This window comes from Manis pentadactyla, chromosome 3 (assembly GCF_030020395.1).
Source record: "Manis pentadactyla isolate mManPen7 chromosome 3, mManPen7.hap1, whole genome shotgun sequence".
In the NCBI taxonomy this organism is placed as follows: Eukaryota; Metazoa; Chordata; class Mammalia; order Pholidota; family Manidae; genus Manis; species Manis pentadactyla.
Window position 1 is genome coordinate 140703972 of NC_080021.1, and position 22934 is coordinate 140726905.

The following is a 22934-nucleotide window of genomic DNA, read 5'->3' on the forward strand; positions in this document are numbered from 1 at the left end:
GTATCATCTATAAATCTGCTGTTTGGTGCATACATTATTAGGTTAGCAACATAAACAAATTCCAGTCATTGTGGATAAAATGTATGTGTGTATGTCTATTTAGCAAAATATTTTCATTGCCGGAATATCTGAACTCTAGTTTTTCCAAGTAAATTTATGGTATTATGAGTTGGTTTGATGTCCTGTCCACATGATACATAGACCAGCTGGTATACTGAGTTTTAGAGTTAGCATATAATGGTGTTTGTTAAAATTTTTTACAGACTTTAAAGCTCTCCAGTTTTTATAAAGAATATGGCTTTTAATGGTTTTTATTATACAAAGTGCAAAGAAAAAATTAAAACATTGCATATGCTATTTAAGATTAGAAAATTCAAATGATGTAGTAGAAAAGTGTGAAATAAAAAGGAGAACCACTCAAAAAAGATAATATAAGTTAATAGACTGATTGATTGATTGCCTCATTGATTGGTGATTCTTTCCAGAAAAGTGTTTATTTTTATACCCATATATAATTTTCCATTTATTCCTATTAAGCAGATGGATCATTACCCATATTTTTCTTAACCTTTCTCTCATGTTTTTGTGGTATTTCCATATTGATACTGGCACATGTAAACTAACATGTTCCACTATTACTATTTATTTTTTGTATATTTTTTAAATTAGTATTTTGAGAAAGGGGGGAAAAGTGTGTTGACATATTAATGAAGCATATTGAAATGTGTGGTCTGCATTTGGAGTGAGCATGAACCTTGGAATTTGAGAGATCTGAGTTTGGGCGAGGTACTCTTCTGAGCCTCACTGGCAACATTTCTAACATGTGATACAGTATCTCCTTCACTAGATTCGAGGATTTCATGAGATAATACATACAGGGTATCTGGGTCATAATTTATATACTTTACTTGTATTGCTTTCTTTCCTTCTGCACTCTTTTGTTTGCCAGTGAATTGTCTTAATTTTTGCAGTAGAAGGAAGCTTAAAGTGTATTCTGGCATGGGGATAATGAAACATTTGTTATTCTTTGTCAGATTTAAATAATAGAAACTTAAAAAAGTAAGCTTTATGAATAATGCACTGTAACATTTATGACTTCAATTTTACATGTATAAGAAGGTGCCCTTTTCCCATATATAGCTGCTTGTGTCCATAGTTATATCCCATATGTGACATCTTTGTGTAAGATTTATGCAGTATTTTTTGAGGTTACTCAGACATGAGGCATTTGGAGAGAGATAACTGGCTGAACTATTGTATTGCATAGAATGATTTGTTGAGCATGGATGCTTTTTCAAGAGGTATTAGCAATATCAAATAAGGAGCTGGTTAAAAAATACAAACTCTTGAAGGACCTGCGACTTAAAATACTGAAGTAGCAAATGTTTGAATGTGAGTGTTATTCAGAGAACTATTTAGAAATTGTTGTTAAATGTAATTAATGTGATTCTACAGGAAATTAATGTGTATTTTTAATCTTTTGATTTTTTTTTTAAGAGGAGATTGAGTTTTTCTGAGGATATTTAATAGAGACTGCATTTAAAGGCAAGTTTGGATTGTGGGATATTGATAAAGGATGGCTGCTTTTAACTAATGTAAAATCAGATTAACTCCATTTTAAACAGTGTTCATAATTTTAATGATTTCATAATTATAAAGTTTATCCTCACATAATTAGGTTAGCAATATTTGGTTGCATGAGTGTACGTAGTGTGCCTTTCGCATCCATCTCTTTATTCTCCCATCAGCCCTGCAGAAATAACTCCACTTTACTGATGAGGAAACTGAGGCTCAGAGACAGTTATGTAACATCTTCAAGGTCACACAACTAGTAAGTGGCAAACCCAAGATTTGAATTCAGATCTGCATGTCTCAAACATTCTTCCCTAATAATAGGAACACTTTGTTTCTTCCCTTACTCCACCTATGTCTGTGTCTCATTTTCTTACCCCAAACAAACAAGAACAGGGAGTTAAGTGAAGTGGGCCCTGAACAGCTGGGATTGTTATCATAAAAGTTGCTATACTAAGTCTTACATATTTTTATTTCAGGACAGCATTTCAGATTCTTTCAGTATTCTTTCTTACATGGTTTTCTAATTCTTGATTATTTATTTGCCTCTTCCTCTCCAGATTAAAAGTCACGAATTTGAGGTCTGCTGTCAAGAACTAATGTCTGATAAAAAAGCAGATACAGGAATCCTTTAGAGTCTGGAACAATTATCACTGTATTAGCAGAACAGCAGCTGATATTTGCAACAGTAACTCAGCATTATCAAAAAGCTAAATTATATTCAGTAGAATGGAAGATAATTTTGGCTATTACACAGGGGTAAATCTCAATTAGCTGAAGAAGCCACTGATGTGGAACACCTGACTTAGAATGATGCTGAGAAAATGAGGCTACTAAATGTTTTTGTACATGCTGGGTTGATTTCAAATAATGATGCTATTTATTTGTGGTGCACTAGAATTTTGATTCTTCTTGTTGAGAAAGCATCTAGTAGTTTTTGAGTTTCCATCTCTTGGCTTGTTGGTTATTACTGTAGGTTGTCAGTGCAAGGCCAGGGTAGAAAACATAACATTTATAGGAAATACATATCCTTAAAGGCCCAGTCTATTGTCTATTTTTCATTTTGAGTTAGTGGTAGCCACATGGGTTAAGGACAAAAATAAGTGTATCTAGGTAGTCTAATAATATTCTAAAGGAAATTACAGAACCCCTTTATGGTTAGGATTTGTTCCTAGATAGTTGCTGTAATTTTTGTTTTTGCAGCGGGATAGTGTCTTGTGAACTGTTCTCTAAAGCTGCTTTGAAAAATTTTAAGATTTTTTTTTTCTTTGCTAATACTCCTTGGCTTCTGATTTTTCTTCTGTTCATTAAAAGTATAGTAGATAAAACAGATGTGGAAATAAAGTTCAAATGTTAGAACATTTTTGGAAATTTTGAGGCACTATAAACAAACTTGTTTCCCTCTGGCCCTTTTTACGGTGCAGAATAGAAGTTTAAGAATATTTGAAGTATGTGCAGGATTCTTGGCCCTTCAAAGACATAACTTTGTTTCAATTAATCATGTTTCAATTAAAATTTTCTAAGATCCTGCTTATTTGGAATAGCAAGTTATATCTGTTTGATGCAGTACAGTTAAAATTAAGATTTGTTATTTTTGTTTCAAATGGAGGAGGGGCAGGAAGCTGAATTTTGGATAGTTGGAATCCCTTGGTTCTTGTTAAATTTTTTCCAAGCTTTGGATAATATACTCAGACTAATCAATATTACTTTAGTCTTCTATTTGGGAGTAATTCTAATACCTAAAATGTTTGACATTGGTTGTTTGAAATTTAAAATGACTTTTTATAAGAACTGAATTCTAATTGGTAGTTGGATTATATCTCATTTTGTATGGTACCAGAAGTATAGCTGTACCCTTTCACCTTCTCTTACATAATGCTTTTCAACTCTAACCATGAAGTGCTGTGTTAATCTGTGCTAATACTTGTATTGCTTTAAGTATCCCTCAGAATCAGGAGTTCTACGAGGTTAGGGGATCCTAGTATCAATGATACTAATTTTCAACGGTGCTGTAATTCTGTAAGAGAAAGTGATTTCTTGTCAATCTGTCAGGACTTTGGTTTGGTTTCTTGAGGTTTTGTTGTAAGGACTGAATGAGATAATGTGTGTACAGTGCTAGGCACAGTGTAGCTGCCTAATAAAATAACAAATGCTTTTTGAACTATGTGTCATAGGACTTTACTCCTTTGCATCTGGGACACCGTAGAAAAGCCCTGAATCTGTCCAGAAAGCCCTGATATCCTTCAGATGCTAACACTGACAATTTACGGTTAGGAGAACCTCTGTTGTATATTACTAAGTGCTCAACTGAACTATTCACTGCTGTCCTATAAGCTTTTGAGGTTGTGGCTGTTTTGACTAGGTCTTCATTGTTTCTGACAGATAAGATGCCATTGGGTGATTATCTTTGTTATGATTTTCATGTATGGTGTCCACTCTGGTCTGCTACGTAAAACGAGGGCATCTTAATCTCAGTTCTTTTCAGATGACCTTCTCAAGACAAGCTATATGTTAGCTTTCTAGTTAGTTGAGTCACTTGGAATGCTCAAGAAAGTTGGTCACCTATGTTTTGAGTTCCTTCTGTTTCTTACATGTAAAGCATTCACAGTCAGCTTTTAATCTGGTTTTAATGTAGTACAGAAGAGTACACACATCATAAATGTACTTCTCTGTGTAATTAGCACACATGTCAAGAAGTAGAATATTACCAACTCTGCAGAAGTCACCTGGTGATCCCATAGCAGTCACCACCTCCTTCTAAAGGAAACCATTATTCTCACTTTTGACACCATGAATTTTGCACCCCCTTTTTTTTATTTTTTAGCTTTGTATAAATGAAATCATAGTTTATCTTCATTTGTCATTGGCTTCGTTTGCTGTACATTGAGGGATCCATGATGTCATGTGTCTGTAATTCATTTGTTACCAAGTATATACTATTAATTTAATATACCATGATCTGTTCTACAGTTGGGAACACTTGGGCTGTTTTTAGCTTTTGGCTAATAGTAAATAACACTGGTTTGAACATGTTTTTGGTGTGCCTCTGGACACACAATTTGTTAGATGAAATCCCCAAAGTGGAATTGTTAGGTCTTAGGGTAAGAATATTCACCTGTGAAATAGTGTCCCAAAGTACAGCAATTTATACTTCTACCTGCAGTGTGTGTGGGTTCCAGTTGCTCCACATCGTCTGCAAAATTCTTTTAAATTGAACCATTCTCTGTGTCACTGGTTTAATTTGACGTTATCTGATGATTAATTAGAATGAGCACCCTTTCCTGTGTTTATTGGCCATTTAGGTTTCATTTTTGTGAAATTTCTGTTTCAGTCTCTTGACCATTTTTCATTTGGGTTGTGTCTTTCTTGCTGATTTGTAGGCTTTCTGACAAATCTGGATTTGAGCTCTCTTGATTATTGGTGTTGTAGATATTTTCTCTCTCACTCTTCTTTCTACTCTGTTAATGATAGTTCAGTTTGTTGTGGGTTTTTTTTTATGGTTACATCTTTTTGTGTCCTGCTTAGGAAATCTTTTCCAGTTGAACTCACACTTTATTGAGTCATCTTGCATAGTATTGTAAAATTTGCATGTGGTCAGAGTACAAACTCGGTAAGATTATAACTTTAAAATACGTTGACTTGCTTTATGGCCTAGCATATGATCTAATATAAATGTACATAAGAGGAGTGCTTATTCTGCAGTTGTTGGGTGCCAATTGTTCTGTTAGGTTAAACATTTGAGAATTATGTTACTCACATTTTCTTTTATGTCTGTACTTTTTTAAAATCCTGTTTTATTCTGTCAGCTACTGAGGTAAATGTGTCAAAATCTCTTAGTATGTTTTGGATTTGTCTATTTTTCTAGTTTATTACAGTGTACATCTACATTTTAAGTTTTATCTTGTGAATTGAACACTTTATAGTGTTAAAATATCCTAGTTGCTTTTGTGTTAAAAGTCTCCTTTGTCAGAATAGCTTTACTTTCTTTGGTTACTTTTTCCATTGGCTGTCTTTGCCCATTCTTTTCATTTTCAGCCTTTCTTTTCCTTTATAGTCACAATGTTAAATCCAACCTGACAGTCTCTGTCTTTTTAATATATAGTTTTTTAATGTAATCACTGATATATTTGGTTTACATTTACTATTACCCTATTTGATTACTATTTTTCTGTGTATTCTAGTAGATTTTCTGTGTATCTTATTCCACTCTAAAATTGGTAGATGTATTCTGTTTTGAGGCCTTGTTTAATAGTTATCCTAGAGATTACCTTATGCATCTTAACTTACAAAATGTCTAAATTTTTAAGTACTTGTATTTCTTTCCAATTAATAAAAGGGCTTTGGAACAATTGAACTCCATATACCCACCTCTGCACTAGACTTGATTTACTTTCTTATGATGTAAGACATTATTACTATTATAAAAATAGTTTTATATTTCTAAAATCAGTTTTCATTTTGATTTATTCACATATATGTTCTTTCCATTATTTTTTATTCCTTGAGGATCATTTTCTTCTGGCCATACTAACATTCCCTATAGTCTGTATATGCTGGGTATCAAATTCTGTTTTTGTGTGTCAGAAAATGTCTTTCAGTTTCACTTTGATGGATTTTTTTTCCACTGGATATAAAATTTTAAGTTGCCAGTTATTTTTCCTCCCCTCAATTTTTCTTAATTTTTAAATTATTGGTAAGTTCAAATACACAACAGATATAGTAAGTTACAAATAAAAAAGTAGATTCTAGTAAGCTAAACCACCATGAATGTTTCACTCAGCTTTGACAGTCTTAGAGCCAGTCTTCAGAAACACTCTCCCTTAAGGTCCCACCTCTCCCCCCATTGTTTTGATGCAGCTCTCTATATCTTTTCATCCTATAATTTTTCAGTATATATCTCTAAAAGATAACCCTTTTAAAAAGCATAATCAGTACATTATCCTGCCTTACCAATTACTAATTCTTTAATGTCATCAGTCTATATTTTCCCATTGTCTCAAAATGATTTTTTTTTAGCATGTAGTAAGCATGGAAAAAAAAAAAGACTTGATTTTTTAGAGCAGTTTCACATTCACAGCAAATTGAGCAGAAGATACAGAGTTCTCATATCCCCTGCTCTCCACCTCCAACTTCCCAAACCATCAACATCTTACCCCATAGTGGTACATTTGTTGAAACCAATGGACTTCCATTGACTTGTTATTACTCAAAGACCATAGTTTAAATTGAGTCACCCTTTTCGGTGGTTTTACATTCTCTGTGTTTTCACAAACATATGATGACATGAGTTCTGTCTATTCATCCTTTCCTAACCCCTAGCGACCACTGACCCTTTTACATCTCCATGGTTTTATCTTTTTCAGTATAAAGTTGGAATTACACAGTATGTAGCCTTTTCAGATTGTTTCTTTGACTTAACTATATGTATTTAAGGTTCCTCCGTGTGATTTCATGGTTTGATAGCTCATTTCTTTATAGCACTGAATAATATTCCATTGTCTGGATGTACCAGTTTACTTATCCATTCGCTTACTGAAGAATATCTTGGTTGCTTCCAAGTTTTGACAGTCAGTGAATAGAGCTGCTATAAACAACTGTACAGATTTTTGTATGAATGTAAGTTTTCAACTCCTTTGGGTAAATAAGCAAGGGGTGTGATTGCTGGAAAAAAGTAAGAGTATATTTTAGTTTGTAAGAAACAGCTGAAGTGGCTGGTGGTACTCCCAAGAAGGAACTAGCAGTTACCAAAGGGGAGGAGTGGGGAGGTGGGAGGGACCCTTTTGCATTTCCATCAGCAGTGCATGAAAGTTCCTGTTGCTCCACATCCTTACTAGCATTTGGTGTTGTGTATATGTGTGTGTGCGTTGGATTTGACTATTTTAACAGGTTTGTAGTCATACCTTGTTTTAATTTGCAGCCCCGTGGCGTGTGATACGGAACATCTTTCATGTGCTTGTTTGCTCTCTATGTATCTTTGGTGAGGTGTCTTTTCATCTTTCGCCCCTTTTTTAATTGGGTTGTTAAGTTCCTAACTGGTGAGTTTTAAGAGTTCTCTATGTTATTCTCTTGTTAGACCTAGAGTAGACAGTGATTCTTAAACTTTAGTGTGCATCAGATTCAGCTGTTAAATCATAGATTGCTGGGCTCCATCCCCAGATTATCTGATGTTGGTCTGGGGTGGGGCCTGAGAATGTACATTTATACCATGTTAATCTGGTAATGGTGACTGTTGCTCATCTGGGGACAACACTTCAAGACACACAGCTCTGTAGGACAGTATCTCAATCTCATCATTACTGACATTTTGAGATGGATGATTCTTTGTTACTGGAGCTGTATTGTGCACTGTCTTGTGATGTTTAGCAGCATCTCTGGCCTCTACCCCATGGATGCCAGTGGTACCAACCCCTGTTGTGACAATCAGAAATGTCTCAGACATTGCCAAATGCTCCCCAGGGTCAAAAGCAGCCCCTATCTCAGTAGGAGCCACTGCTCTATAGGGACTGAGGAAAACTCTTACATCCATAATATTTAAAGTTCTTTTTTTTTTTAGGCTGGTTATATATAGATTCTCCTTGGAAACACTGTATTACAGTCTTCCTGCCTGGATGGTGTAAGGCCCAGTTGCCAGCATTCTATATGATAAGTTGGGGGTAGGAAGGGAAAGGAAGGGATCAACATCTAGTATGTGCTTACTTACTGTTGTGTTTTTATTATTGTACTGCTGCTCTCCATATGTCTGGAGACCCTCTGTTCCTTTTCTAGACAGGAAAAAAAATCCTGCAGTCTTCTGTTGGGTTTGGGATGGACATTGCTGGCTCCATGTTACAGTGAGGATATTTCTTAGGCTTTCAAATAATCCTCTTTATTTTAGCCCTTGGGCCTCTTCTCTCACCTCCTTATTGAGTCTTCTGGAAGTTCTGCAGATTTGGGGATTGAATTAGTTTTTAGCTTCCTGCATTAACAATTTAGGATTTATTTCTCTTAGGTATTAGGAGTTAATTGACCATGTGTCTTTCTCATGTCCAGCGTAAACATTTTGTTCCAGTTGAGGCCAAAGGTCTCTGTTCTATCATCTGAGTTTCTGCCTTAAATAAACTTTTTTTTACAATTGTACATCTGATAAGAGACTTGTTATGTAAAGAATTTTTACAACTCAGTAATAAAAAGACAATCCAATTTAAAAATGGGCAAACAATCTGAATAAAATGTTCTCCAAAGAAGATACATAAATAAGCATATGAAAAGATGCTGAACATCATAAGTCATCAGGGGAAAAGCACACCAAAGCCACTTCAAACCCAGTAGGATGGCAGTAACTAAAAAGTCAGATAATAAAACAGCTACTGGCGAGGATGTGGAGAGATTGGAACCCTTATACACTGCTGATGGAATGTGCAGTGATACACAGCGACTTAGGATAACATTCTGGTGGTTTCTCAGTTAAACCAAGAGTATACTATATGATCCAGTAAATTCCACATCCAGGTATATACCCAGAATAAATGAAAACATATGTCCACACAAAAACTTGTACATGAAGCAACATTATTATAAGAGCTCAAAGATGGAAACAGTCTAAATGTCCATCAGTTGATGAATGAGTAAACAGAATGTTATGTTTCCATAAAATGGGATATTAATTTGCCGTAAAGAGGAATGAAGTATTGATACATACTACAACGTGGATGAACCTTGGATACATTGTGCTAAGTGAAATAAACTAGTCACAAAGACCGAATGTTAATATGATCACTTTTATGTGAAATGTCCAGAATAGGTAAACCTATAGAGGAGACAAAATAGATAAATGGTTTCTTACAGCCTGGAGTGATGAAGGGATAAGAAAGTAATAGCTAAAAGGTACTGGTTTCTTTCTGAGAAGATGAAACTTTTCCAAAATTGACTGTGGTGATGGTGCACATACCTGTTGAATGTATTAAAAACCATTGAACTCCATGCACCTTAAATGGGCGAATTGTATGGAGAGTTATATCTCCATAAAGTGTTAAAAAAATCCTTTACTCTTAGGGGTTTATAGGGGAGACCTGGTATAGGGGAGAGCCTAGTAAACATAATATTCGTCATGTAAGTGTAGATCAGTGATACCAAAAACAAAGCAAAAAAAAAAAAAAGGGCAGTTCCTGTGTGGTAACCTCCAACGAGTTCTACACAAGGGTATAAAGGGCATATAAAAGTGTAGGCAAAGGGTCTGTTTGTGTTTATACAGAGGATCAAAGCCTAATTGGGCTACCCCGAAAATGAACTAAGATACGATATGAAAAAGAACTTCCAACATCTGCACTCTCTGGAAGACTCATGCCAGAAGATGATCATCAAAAAACCCCAACAAAGATCCACGCACTGCTACAGCTGTAGATGCACTCATCCCACCAGTTCCTGGACTTGCCATGGGAATGAAGGAGATATCTAAGCTGGCCTGTGCATACAGTAAAACAACAAATTTGACTGGATCTATACTGTTGGAACTCAACCAAGAATTTGGAGAAGTGCAAATTGTAGCGCTCCAAACTCTTACAACTACAGACTATTTACTGTTAAAAGAACATATGGCATGTGAACAGTCCCCAGGAATGGGTTGTTTTAATTTGTCTGATTTCTCTCAGACTGTTCAAGTTCAGTTGGACAATATCCACCATATCATAGATAAGTTTTCACAAATGCCTAAAGTGCCTTAATGGTTTTCTTGGTTTCACTGGAGATGGCTGGTAATTACAGATATGCTTTGGTTATGTAACTATACTCTATTATGTTAATGTGTGTGTGCAATTTAAGTAGTAGCTTAAAACCTATATATGCTGAAGTAACTCTACAAGAAGATATGTCAAAGAAATAATCAATCTTCCCATGTTTTCTTCCGTCTGCTACTTCTATAGCTTTTCTTCTTCCTTCCTAATTACAACCCTTAAATAGAATTCGTGCCTCATATCAAATTTACCGAGTATCATAATTCTTCCAAGTGGTAAAGATACCTCAAGACAAATGCTGGGCATAGAAGCCACAGGGCATAAATATGCAAAGAAGTAAAAAGCTAACCTTTTCAAACAATAAGGCTTCCCTCTCACTTACCAACTTCACATTTCCCTGTATGGCCCCGGAAGATGACTGGTTAGCCAGAGACGGGTAAGATTCCTCAAGGGAGGAACAACCTAAGACAGGCACAGTCGCAGGGGGGCCATCAGGTGAGAAATTGGGGATCAACAGAGGTGAGGCTTAGAACCTCACCCCCCCTGTTCTGAGAGAAATCTTCTGCATATGTGGATGTTTTATTGCCCTGGTCTAGCTTGGATTAACACATAGTCTACAGGCACACACCTGATCATCTACATTTGCTCTCTTACAACACTAAACTATGTTTTCTACCTTTATCTTGTATCTACCTACCACTTCAGCATTTTATTAAAAATCATAATAATAAAGAGAGAAATGTGGTATCCACATATAAATCAAGTATAAAAACCAAATGAGTATTCATATTTGAACTGACTGTTTATAGTTCATAATGCATGAGCAAAACCGAAAGTTTCTGTGATGACTGCCCTTGTACTGTTCACTATGTAACTTATTCATTATGTAAGAATTTGTTCTACATGTAAGAACTTGTTTGTTATGCCTCAGAAGATTGGAGACTGACGAAAATTAGGCTTGGGGTGGATTAATGATTGTGCATTGAGCATTGACTCCCCTATACAGAATTTTATTGTCGTTAACAACCATTTGATCAATAAATATGAGAGATGCCCTCACAAAAAAAAAAAAAAAAAAAAAGGACAGACTTCCAATGGTAAAATAAATAAGTAACCGGGATGTAAAGTATAGCATAAGGAATATAGTCAAGATATTGTAACAGCTTGGTAGGGTGATAGCTGGAACCTAGAATTATGTATATAAATGTTCTACCACTGTGTTGTACACTTGAAACTAATGTAATGTAATACTGTGCGTCAACTACCCTTCAATAAAAAATAATTATTTAAAAAAAAAAAAAACAAACAAAAAAAATCCTTTACTCTTGTTTCAGTGGAGATTTGAAAGGATGTAAGAGTAGATGTGGGTCTTCAATCATTTTACCTTCAAATCCTAAAATATGGTAAAATGCTATGTGAGTATATGTTAGACAGTTAAACCAGTTATTTTGGAATGATATATAAGGGGTATCAAGGATTCTGATTTCAAGTTGTAAGAAACACAAATCTACATTAACTTCATTGTACACATGAAATAGAGTATAGTTTATCTAGGTAGACTGGTCCTTTGAAGTCAGACCTAGGTTTGAATCGTAACCTGGTTATTAATTAGCTTTATGTCATTCTGAGAGGAAGGAGGCATATTGAACTCTTTGTTTCTGTATCTTAAATAGGACTAATAATCATCTGCCTCAGAGTTATTGAGGATTAAGAGAGCTGGCATAGTAGTGGTATCTACTGTTTATTGACCACCACCTGTGTGTCTGATGCTTGCATTTTACATATATTCTCATTCAGTCCTTAAAAACCTTGTTCCACTGTTCTTTACATTGTCGTTATTTCTAATACCTATTAATAGAAAATAGTTATTTTCTAATTAGAAAAAAATGTTTCTAATATTTTTTAAAGAGAGAAGTGAGATGTCTGATGATAGGAAAATGGTTAAATTATGGATTGGCCTGTCTCTCTATATAGAATATTATGCAAGTGGTGTTTTACAAAGTTTTTTTTTTTAGTTATTTGGAAATTGCTTGTCTCAGATAAAAGGGTTGTACATCATGTATTTTCAAAGAACAGAAAGCTCAGATGGAACAGCTCCAAAATACTGACTGCAGTGTAATTTTGCATTGCTTACATTGAGTATTATAACTTGATTATGGAAAATTTCATTCACGCACAAATGAGGAGTGTGATGAACTTTCATGCACCTCATTTTTAACAATGGCTGACATAGAGCCTGTCTTTATTATTTTACTTATATCCTTCTATACCTTCCTTTCCCTGCTCCTGCAAGATTTTTTAAAAGCTCAGATATTATTTAAAACGTCTTTCCACTTACTGTGACAACCAAAAACACCCCCTTGGCGATAGTGCCATCATCTGTTGAGACTTACTTCTGTAGGGAATTAGGGTAGAGTGGTTTGAGATGTGGTTCTTTTCTTAATTTGGACTGATTGCCTGACTTAGTCTTTTAATGTAGATAATTGACTGACCCTGAGGTTTCCTGATTTAGGACAGTGGAGTAAAGACTCTTCATACAGGTGATTTTAATAAAGGTTTGAGAAACACTGATCAAGCATAGAATAAATAAGGTTTTCTTTGTAATATGATGCTCTTTTCTCTTGAATGTTTTTACATGTTATTCTTGTCCCTGGAAAGGAAGGCTTTTTTCAGGTTTTCCTGGCTGTTTCCTAATCTTTCTCTAGTTTTCACTAGAAAACATACTTAAGTGCTTCCTCAGTATTTTGTGGTGTACTTGACTGACTGTTCCATTGGGTTGCTCTCCTTCAGGAAAACTTCTGCTTTGTTTTTGCATCTGCACAATACTGCTTGTTAATAACTTGAATGGAAAAGGTGAACGAAAGTCAGTGTAGTAGGCTGAGGAAATGAGGTTGACTTTATATATATATATATATATATATATATATATATATATATATATACAGCTTGAAAGGAGCAGTACTCAAGATGGAAATCTGAGGAATAGGTTATTGTAAACTTAGTAACAGCTGTGTTGGGGCTTAAACTACATTTAGCACCATTGATAAAGAATAAGAAAATTGCAAAGAAATGAATTTTTAGGCCTTAGCATATTGAATATAGGATATGTATGTACACCTATAATAAAACCTTTGCATTAGAGATGAGTAAGTGGTAATACTTGATTTCACACCAAGATCAAGATATACAGAAAAGCCACATCTTCATATTGTTTAAATTGTTGGAATATCTGTAGTAGGGGCCTCTTTTTTGGTACCACTTCTAGAAACTAGACTAGATGGTGCTATGCAAACACCTGTAACACATATTTGTTGTATTCTCATCTGACTTAGTTCAAGGAAGAAATCTCAAAACGTTTCAAATCACATACCGACCAACTTGTGTTGATATTTGCTGGAAAAATTTTAAAGGATCAAGATACTTTGAGTCAGCATGGAATTCATGATGGACTTACTGTTCACCTTGTCATCAAAACGCAAAATAGGTATGTTTTTAGGAGACATAAAACTAAAGACTAAATAAATGTTTATAGTTCTCGTCTAAAAATAATCCATCTTGATTTTAAGTGGCTGTCGTTAATATTTAAACGTTTAAAATTTATTTGCTGTTGATGAAAAATGCTTTTCTAAAGAAACCAGTGTGATTTATAATGTTAGTGCTTATGCATTTGATATTTTAGAAGGTTTATCAGTATTGAGTCTTATCAAAATTATTTGAATTACAGAACAAATTAATGTTTTTAGCTATGCTTTTGTTTTAGAGGAGGTTTTTGGATGAAGATAACTCATCACTTTGGTAAACCACAAATCAGTAGCCATCATTCATTCTAATACACCACCAGCTGAGGCACCTTTGTGTATCACTAAGAAAAAATACTGCCACTTAAATTTTTTTTCCACTTCAGATTTTATTTTAATCAAAGAGCTCCTTTAGATTGTTTTGGATATGGTATTTTATCATAACACTCTTAGGCCTGCATACAAAGAAAATATACATGAAATAAATGGTCTAAAGCCTTCCTAACACTACTTCACATTGAGTCTGATTCTTTTGATTCACCTTTTGACATTAGTTATCAGTGTCCGTTTTATTCTATATGGGATGAAACTCCATACTGTCAAGAGCGTTGATGGCGCAGCATTTCTTAAAAGAGTGCAATAGTGTTTTCTTCTGAGTTTTCTTCCAAGCCATTTACACCCATTCTGCAAATTTTTATGCTGGTTTTCACTCAATAGCAAATATTTGCTTCACTGATAGAGAATTCATTCTTTCTATTGCTGTTTCTGTGCATTTCTGTAAACAAGTCACTTCATTTTAGTACCAATTAATGTGGTAATCTTTCTGAAGGAGCTATCTATGTTGTAATTAAACACAGCGTGTCTGGTACAGTAGTATACTCAGTCACTCATTGAAGTCACACAAAACATATGTTACAGGCATGAAAGACAACTGACGCCTGACTGTAAGCAATTAGAAGATCGTCATATCAGAATGTTGAAATGAAAAAATGTGCATCTTAGAATCAGTGAAGGAAGCAGTGAATAAGATTCAGAACTCTTTTAACTGGTATCAGATGGAAGGGTTTCCAAGTAGTCTTTTTTTTTTTGTTGTTACTTAACGATAACAGTAATAATCAGTTGTTATTTGTATTGATTCCTCAGCTGCCTTTTGGTGAAGTCTCTTTTTATTTTTTACTTTTAACAATTTCAAGTGTGAGTAAAACTGCCCCCCAACCCTCAAGAACTTAGATATGGGTAGGTAAATAAAAAGTTGCTTATATAATAGTCAAGCTTTGTGGGTGTAACTGGTCATTGATACTCTTCTGTGTGGTGACCTATCTCCTTACACAATCCACATGATTGAAAGTAATGAATATTTATCTACTTTATACTCGGAGAATAGAAGTACAGTTTGGATTTCGTAAGGTTTTACTGTTTCTTTATATCTGTGTTCTAATGCTTAGTTATCTCAGGGATTTTACTTATGGTAATTTGAGTTGGTCTGAAAACTTAAGAAGCTTTATTTCTGGATATTGGAATTTTAGAGGTTTTTAAAAAATTATTACCTCAGCTGTTTACACCATGATTTAATTATTTTCCTAGGCCTCAGGATCATTCAGCTCAGCACGCAAATAACAGTGAAAGCAATATTACCACATCATCAGCTCCTAATACTAACACCACACCTGGTTCTGCCACTAGCAACCCTTTTGGTTTAGGTAAGTGCCTTTAGTTTTTATACAGGTAAAAAAAATTCCCTTTCTCCCAGGGTGGTTTTGGATAAAATTAACAGAGTTAAACATTAAGTCACCTTAATAACAACAAAGTAAGTCTAGAGGTTACTTCTATAGCTGTAGGTATTAAGGAAGTAGTTGGGAATACAGATGTGCTTCATTAGCTTATATTTACATTTAATAAATGATCAGCAAGTGCCACATTTCTTTTTACTAATGACAGAGATGTGTAGTGTATATATACCTGATCTGATTATTGAATTTGAGGAAGACTATTTAATTGTTGATCATAAGCTTACCACCAAATGTAATTTTCTTATTTGTAAAACAAAGGGATCAGACTGCATTAGTGATTTTCTAACTGTCTGGAACACATAGAGAAGGGCTGGGACCTGGGCGCAAATCCGGTGGTTAGGATTTGCAATAAGAATCTATTGCATTAGCCAAAACCACTTTTCTTACATCATGTTTTTATTCTGAGGTTCTGTGGAAGGTTTTCCTTGAGAAAAAAGTAGTATGAAGCTAACAAAAGATGAACTAGATAAATGGCCTAATCTTCCTTCAGTTCTTAAGTTGTATGACAAGTATAGTACTTCGAAAAGACGTTTTAAAAATACGCCGTTTTCACATATTAAGGATCATACCTTTTTATCCCTTCCAGTGAAAGTTTTTTAGTAATTTAGTTCTACTGTGTCAAATATGTTAAACATTTAGGGCATGATATAGATTCACATTTGCTTTTTAAAATATTTTTATTGCTCCTATTTTCTAAAACAGTCAGGCTAAATGTGTCTCTTTTGGCTAAAGCAGATGAGTTTTACATGGCAAAATTATTAACATGAACAATCTAGAGCAATTAGGATTAAATTAGTGTTCAGCCTCATGAAATGTATTGTTGAGGCCGATCTCTTCCCTCTTTCCTCATTTTATAGGCAAAGAAATTGAAGCCCAGAGAGGCTTTTAGTTAATTTGTCTAAGGCCATACGTCTCCCTAATCCCTTCATTTCCCCAGCCCCCTCTTGTCTCAGTGGCCTTTCTTCATCACATCAGGTGTTCCATTTACCCTGTGTAAATTCAGCTTTTCTTTTGGGTGCCTTTTATTAAGGTCTCATCCATGTGGAAAGAGCTGCATGGTGCAGCAACCACCCATTCTTTTGCTTCTCATCTCAGCTCTCTTTGGAACAGGCATTTTCTATTTTCTGTCTGTACTTCCCTTTCACTTAGCTTGCTGTGCCTTATTTTTCCTCCACCCATTACCTCACTGAAAATTCCCTTAGTAAGAATCTTTTAATGCTCATCAGGCTCTCCTTGAAATTCAGAACTTTTGATACTGTTTTTCCCTGGCTAATTTTCTGACCAGGTTCCTCTCTTTCATTTGTGGGTCTCTTGTTCCTGTACCTTAATGTTAATACTGTTCCCCAGGGTTCTGCCTTGTCTCTCTTTTCTTCTTTTCCTCTTACTTATTTTCCCCAATTGACATTATCCTTACTATTTCTGTACCTTGGTGATTCTCAAACCTGTACCTCAGCACACATCACTTCTGATCTCTATGCCTTGTATTCAACTCTCTTCAATATTACCAATGTTCTCTAAGTACTTTAGCCTGTATGTGTTTCCTCAGAAAGCAAAACCAAAAAGCATATACTTTTCATTTTGTCCCTCAGACTAGTACATCTCCTCCACCAAATCCCTTGGTCTGTAATTTCTTTCCTATGCCAACTTACGCAGTTATTCCTCATTGCTCCTGCCTTGATGTAGGTCCTTGACTTTCAAATCTGTAGTGTTCGCTATGGGTCATTTCCACACTGTTAGTAGAATAAGAACATCGTAAGTGACTATTCTTGCTTAACATCTTTCAAGACTCCTTGTGATTTAACCCTTGTCTACCTCTCCATCCTTATTTCTTAGACACATCTCAAGAGTTTTATGAGTCTGGGTAGTCTATCCTGTAGTAATATAACCCCAAACTCAGTGGTTTATTACCACAAAGCTTAATTTCTTGTTCCAAAGCTTTCCTTCATGCTAAATGTTTTTCCCTGGTCATTGAAGTCCCATCTACATTGTCCTCGGGGACTCAAGCTAATGGAATTCTGCCATCTTGTAACTACACCACTTGGAATGAGAGGCAGAAGAGACAATGACAGAGTCTCAAGTTGGACCTTCTGTACTATGATTAGAAGTGACACACAGCATTTCTTGTAGCCCTTTGGCCACAATTAAGTCACATGGACCTGTCCACTTGCAAAAGATATATATGGAATGTTTGGTGAGCTCTGCTATCTGCCATTCCAGTCATACTGAATTTTTGCAGTTTCAAGAATATATCCATAGTCAGGTTTATCTCTCTGCTTTTTGTATATAATGTTTGTTGTGCCTAGTATTAAGTCTTCCTTCCAGTGTTCCCTACTTCTACCCCTTGCCCACTTACTCATACTCCAAACTTGGGTGTCATCTTGTGGGAAAGCAACCATCTCCTTAGGTGCTCTTTTACCATAATATCCAGTGACTATCTCTATTGAAGTTCACCTGACCCTTGAACAATGCAGGGGTTCAGGGCACTGACCCCTGTTGAGTTGGAAATGCATGTGTAACTTTTGATCTCCCAAAAACTTTGGTAGTTGGAAGCCTTACTGGTAGTATAAACAGTTGATTAATACATTTTCGTATGTTACATGTATACTGTATCTTACAATAAAAGTAAGCTAGAGAAAAGATGTTTTTTCAAATTGTCACAAATCTCCAAAAAACTTTCCAGTATGTTTATTGGAAAAAAAAACCAGTGCATAATTGGGCCTGTGCAGTTCAAAGTCATGTTGTTCAAGAGTCAACTGTACTTAGTTTATCCTGCATTTTGTTTTCCTCACTAGATGAGTTCTGAGGGCTATACGTGTGGCTTGCTTGTGATCTTCTTCCCAACGTGTAGCACCAAGTGCCTAACATGTATAGAAAGTGCTCAGTAAGTGAGGAACGAGTGCATTTGGTTGGTTATGTGATTTTTACAAAGTAAAAGTTCTGTAATAAGCACTTAATCATCCTCTTGCATCTATTAGGTTTCTCCATGATTTAATTCCTCCAAAGAGCCCCTTTTTTCCATTGTATGTCCTGGCCTTTTCTCTACTTGATTGGAAACAGCTCTGTTCTAACCAGAGTTTATAGGTGAATCTACTTGCTAAACTTACAGTACTCTTTTGGAAAGAGCTTATTGAAGTATAATCCAGTGCATAGTTTTCATTTCCTCCTCCTTTTACCAAACGTATTCTGGGTGTTTCTTTGACACCAACCAATTCACTAATACTGTATGGGTATCTGATAGCTCAAGTCTGACACTACCTTCCTGGAGTTAATATCAGATCACCCAAGTTAAAGGGCTCAGTCCCCTAAGATTTTGGACACCAATCCATGTCCCAGACTATCTGTACTTCTGACTGGTGGGCTAGAAATTGGGGGTTCATATGACTCCCTCCTCAGGCTTGATAATTTGCTAGAACCTCTCACAGAACTCAGAAAACACTGCTTACATTTACTAGTTTATTATGAAAAATAGACCTTACAAATAGACAAATTTAAGAGAAGCATAGGGCTAGGTATGGAGGTGGGAGAGAGTGTAGGGCTTCTATGCCCTCTCTGGCCATACCACCCTAATAGCTAGCTCCTAGATGTGTTCACTAACCCAGAAGCTCTCTGTAGCTTATTGGCCAAGAGCCAGTCTCTAGCCTTTTCTCCCATTCCTGGAGGTTGGTAGGTGGGGCTGAAAGTTCCAACTCTATAATCACTTGGCCTTTTTTGTGACCTCCACCCTAAGTCATCATTAGCATAAATGAAGTGTGATCTAAACAGACACTCACTTCACTCAGGAAGTTATAAAGGATTTAGGAGCTCTGTGCCAGGACCAGGGGTCAAAGACCAAATGTAATTTTCTATTATACCACATGTGAGAAATGCATGTTTATACAGTGGAATATTACTCAGTAAAAAAGAATGAAATCTTGCCATTTGTGACAACATGGATGGATCTAGAGGGTATTATGCTAAGTGAGGTAAGTCAGACAGAAAGACATACTGCACAATCTCTGACATGCAGAATTTAAAAAACAGAACAAACAAAAGACTTAAAACAGAGCAAACTGGTGGTTGCCATAGGGAAAGTGGGTAGGAAGATAGGCAAAATAGGTGAAGGGGAGGAGGTACAAACTTCCACTTAAAGTATCAGTTAGTCAAGAGAATGAGGAATATAATTGATAATATTGCATTTATAATCAATTCATTGTATGTGGACAGATGTTAACTGCATTTACAGTTGTGAGCATTTAGTAATGTATACAATTGTTAAATCACTATGCTGTATACCTGAAATCAATATAATACTGTATATCAACTATATTTCAATAACAAAAGAAATATTTAGTTGGTTTTATTACTTAAATATCAAAGTGAATAAATCTTCAGCTAATTTTACCTATAGAAATTAAACACATATTTAGAAAGTTAATAGGAATTCTACTTTTGCTTTAAAGTGGTATTCTATAATGGACTATTGATTCAGTTAATATTTTTGCATATTTATTTTTGCAGAGTCATGTTAATGGTAAAATTTCTGACTTTTCATTTATGTGTTTTGCCCTTTATCTTCTTAGGTGGCCTTGGAGGACTTGCAGGTCTGAGTAGCTTGGGTTTGAATACTACCAACTTCTCTGAACTACAAAGCCAGATGCAGCGGCAACTTATGTCTAATCCCGAAATGATGGTCCAGATCATGGAGAATCCTTTTGTCCAGAGCATGCTTTCAAATCCTGACCTCATGAGGCAGTTAATTATGGCCAATCCGCAGATGCAGCAGTTGATACAGAGAAATCCAGAAATTAGTCATATGCTGAATAATCCAGATATTATGAGACAAGTATGTGGAAAGTTCTTTTAGTTTATTTAGCTAAAAAATTATATACTTAAGTTTTTTGTGCTGTATATGAGTATAGTCCTATATATATGGCTAAGCTAAAAAAAACAAACTAATCTTTGTTCAGGAAAACTTACAGTATTGATTTTGACTATTTGTACTTTGAATTTTCTGCTGTTCTTTAATGATCTTTGTAAACAGTTATTTTGCAGATTTAGGAAACAGACCAGTTCAGGAGATGAGCATTTGTTCGTAATAGTGCTTCTTGATGTTATTAAATGTTAGCTTGCTTCTTGAGATTAAATCAACAGGAATTGTTTTCTAATTTAAATATTGAGGACTGCTAATCATAGAATTAGAAAACTTATGAAATTAGCTGTGGCAATTAATAGGTAAAGTGATTCATGTATATTTCAGTGTCCTTTTTTATGGATATCTTTTTCTTAGACATTGGAACTTGCCAGGAATCCAGCAATGATGCAGGAAATGATGAGAAACCAGGACCGAGCCTTGAGCAATTTAGAAAGCATCCCTGGGGGATACAATGCTTTACGGCGCATGTACACTGATATTCAGGAACCAATGCTGAGTGCTGCACAAGAACAGGTGATGATACTGGAGCTGAGGTCACGCCATGGAGTAGCTCCTGTTTTTTGTGATTAAGGGGCACTTTTACATGGAGAATGCAGTTTGCATTTAAAAAGTTCCATATCTGTTACTTAAAACAAAAGCTAATTCTTTATGGTTTTGTGTTTTTTACTACAGTTTGGTGGTAATCCATTTGCTTCGTTAGTGAGCAATACATCTTCAGGTGAAGGTAGTCAACCTTCCCGTACAGAAAACAGAGATCCATTACCCAATCCATGGGCTCCTCAGGCTTCCCAGAGTTCATCAGCTTCCAGTGGTACCACCAGTGCTGTCGGGGGCACTGGTGGTGGTAATGCCAGTGGTGCTGCTGGGCAGAGTTCTACTGCATCAACTTTGGGTCCTGGAGTAGGAGGTATGCTCATAGCAGCTCATGCTTGCTTTCTTTGTTGTCCTTGCTAATTTGAATAATGAAAAGCCTTTCTCACACTGTTGTCTCTGTGCTTTTGTGTATGTATCATGAGTAGTTTTCATGAACTATTTTTCTACATTGTAAGGTTGTTTTTGTTGTTTTAAAGGAACTTTAAATATGTAATGATTAGTATTAATCACTTGTGTGCATTGCAGTGGAAAGGGCTACTAAAGATTTCCAGAGGCAGTTTTGTGTTTTTTTTATAGGGTAGTTTGGGAGAAGTAGGTGATAGTCGCATTTCAACAGTCAGAAAACTGAAGTGCAGTGGGAACAAGGTTACCTATGTATTTACTGCTGAAGCATGTTTCCTGGCTTCCATCTAGTTTTGTATTATAGACAATCAGCAGATTCTCAAACTCCATTCCTGAGACCAGGGCTAAACTTGCTGCATCAGAACACCTACTACATTTGTTAAAAATCAGATATTCTCTAGTCTTAACCTCAGACCTCTTGAATCAGAATCTTCCACAGTGGGGTTTAAGATCTGTGTTTATGTAAGACCGTGGAGGTTAGGAACTTACTTTTGGTCATTTTTTTGTAGATGAGACTCAGTAAATGGCTGCCCTTTTTAAAAAACTTCACTATTTACATGCTAAGAATTAGGTCCAAAATCAGTAGAGTGATGATTTTTATTTTAGTCCTAATGCTTGGCATGAAAATAAGAAGAAACAAAAGAATGGAGCCACTTCCCTAAGGTTAGAGAAACTGGATATATTTTAAAACATGGCTATGTTTTAGCAGAGAAAGTGGAAAGATGAGATTCTGGATGAGGAATTTTAAAAAATACATTACAGAGAGAAGAAACCAGAATGGGGAGAGGAATTGCTATTCACAGTGGTAAATATTTCATAGAATACAATGGGTATCATAAGGTTTCTGCATATAATACAGGTTTTATGAAAATAGAACTAGTACCATTTTAAAAGATTGAGATATAACTGACATTGAACATTATATAGTTGCAGGTATACAATATAATGATTCATTATTTGTATACAATCCTTGAACAACATGGGTTAGGGGCACCAACCCCCCTGAGCAGTTCAAAATCTGCATATAACTTTTAACTCTCCTAAAACTTAACTACTAATAGCCTACTATTCACTGGAAACCTTACCAGTAACATCAACAGATGACACATATTTTGTATGTTACATGTAATTTACACTGTATTCTATTTTTTTTATTAAGGTATTACTAATACACACTCTTATGAAGGTTTCACATGAAAAAACAATGTGGTTACTACATTCACCCATATTATCATGTCTCCCCTATACCCCGTTGCAGTCATAGCCCATCAGTATAGTAAGATGCCACAGAGTCACTATTTGCCTTCTCTTTGCTACACTGTCTTCCCCATGATTCCCCCCACACCATGTGTACACTGTATTTTTCAAGCAAGCTAGCTAGACAAAAAATTTTTTCAAGTTGTCTCAAATCTCAAATTTTCCAATATATTTATTGAAA

The 22934-nt window shown here is 35.4% G+C and overlaps 1 protein-coding gene across 2 annotated transcripts in view; it reads left to right on the forward strand.

Annotated features, from left to right (window-relative positions):
- UBQLN1 (ubiquilin 1) overlaps positions 1-22934 on the forward strand; it is a 45680-nt gene that overhangs the window by 9920 nt on the left and 12826 nt on the right. For both annotated transcript variants that reach the window (XM_036923212.2, XM_036923213.2), the window contains exons 2-6: positions 13613-13764; positions 15383-15498; positions 20148-20410; positions 20855-21013; positions 21173-21407. In XM_036923212.2, the coding sequence (XP_036779107.1) occupies positions 13613-13764; positions 15383-15498; positions 20148-20410; positions 20855-21013; positions 21173-21407 (925 nt within the window). The remainder of the gene's footprint in view (positions 1-13612; positions 13765-15382; positions 15499-20147; positions 20411-20854; positions 21014-21172; positions 21408-22934) is intronic.